We start from the raw sequence: 414 nt of genomic DNA on the forward strand, positions 1-414 counted from the left end.
GGGGTGAGGAAGGAAGGGGTGTGGGTCTGCAGATACACGCAGGGACCTGGTGGGAGGCAGATGGACAGACAGACAAGTGGACAGCGGCATTCGCAGGGTGTGGATGTGTGGACACATGGAGCGAGTGTGGGCACCTGACCTGACTCTGGACGGGCAGCTAGGAGGCTGGGGTGCCTGCAGGGGCCAGCCAGGCCGGAAGGGCCGTCTTACCTTCTTACGCACCTGCTGCTCTTTGGCTGAATGGGCCTTTACGTGCTTGCGGAGGGAGCTGGGGTCCGTGTAGCGTTTGGAGCAGCCAGGGACCTGGCAGGCATACGGCTTCTGTAACATCAGAGGCACAGGTGGGGTGAGCGAGGGGCCACCCTCAGGGCCAAGGTCCTTCTGAATGACCTGGTGGGGATGATGACTGGGCAA

At 62.3% G+C, this 414-nt stretch overlaps 1 protein-coding gene across 1 annotated transcript in view; it reads right to left on the bottom strand.

Annotated features, from left to right (window-relative positions):
- Positions 1-414, bottom strand: part of GLIS1 (GLIS family zinc finger 1) — a 224727-nt gene that overhangs the window by 19278 nt on the left and 205035 nt on the right. The window contains exon 5 of the mRNA XM_003793104.1: positions 211-321. Coding sequence (XP_003793152.1) covers positions 211-321 — 111 coding nt within the window. The remainder of the gene's footprint in view (positions 1-210; positions 322-414) is intronic.

This window comes from Otolemur garnettii, unplaced genomic scaffold (assembly GCF_000181295.1).
Source record: "Otolemur garnettii isolate 467f Iridium unplaced genomic scaffold, OtoGar3 scaffold00066, whole genome shotgun sequence".
Taxonomy (NCBI): domain Eukaryota; kingdom Metazoa; phylum Chordata; class Mammalia; order Primates; family Galagidae; genus Otolemur; species Otolemur garnettii.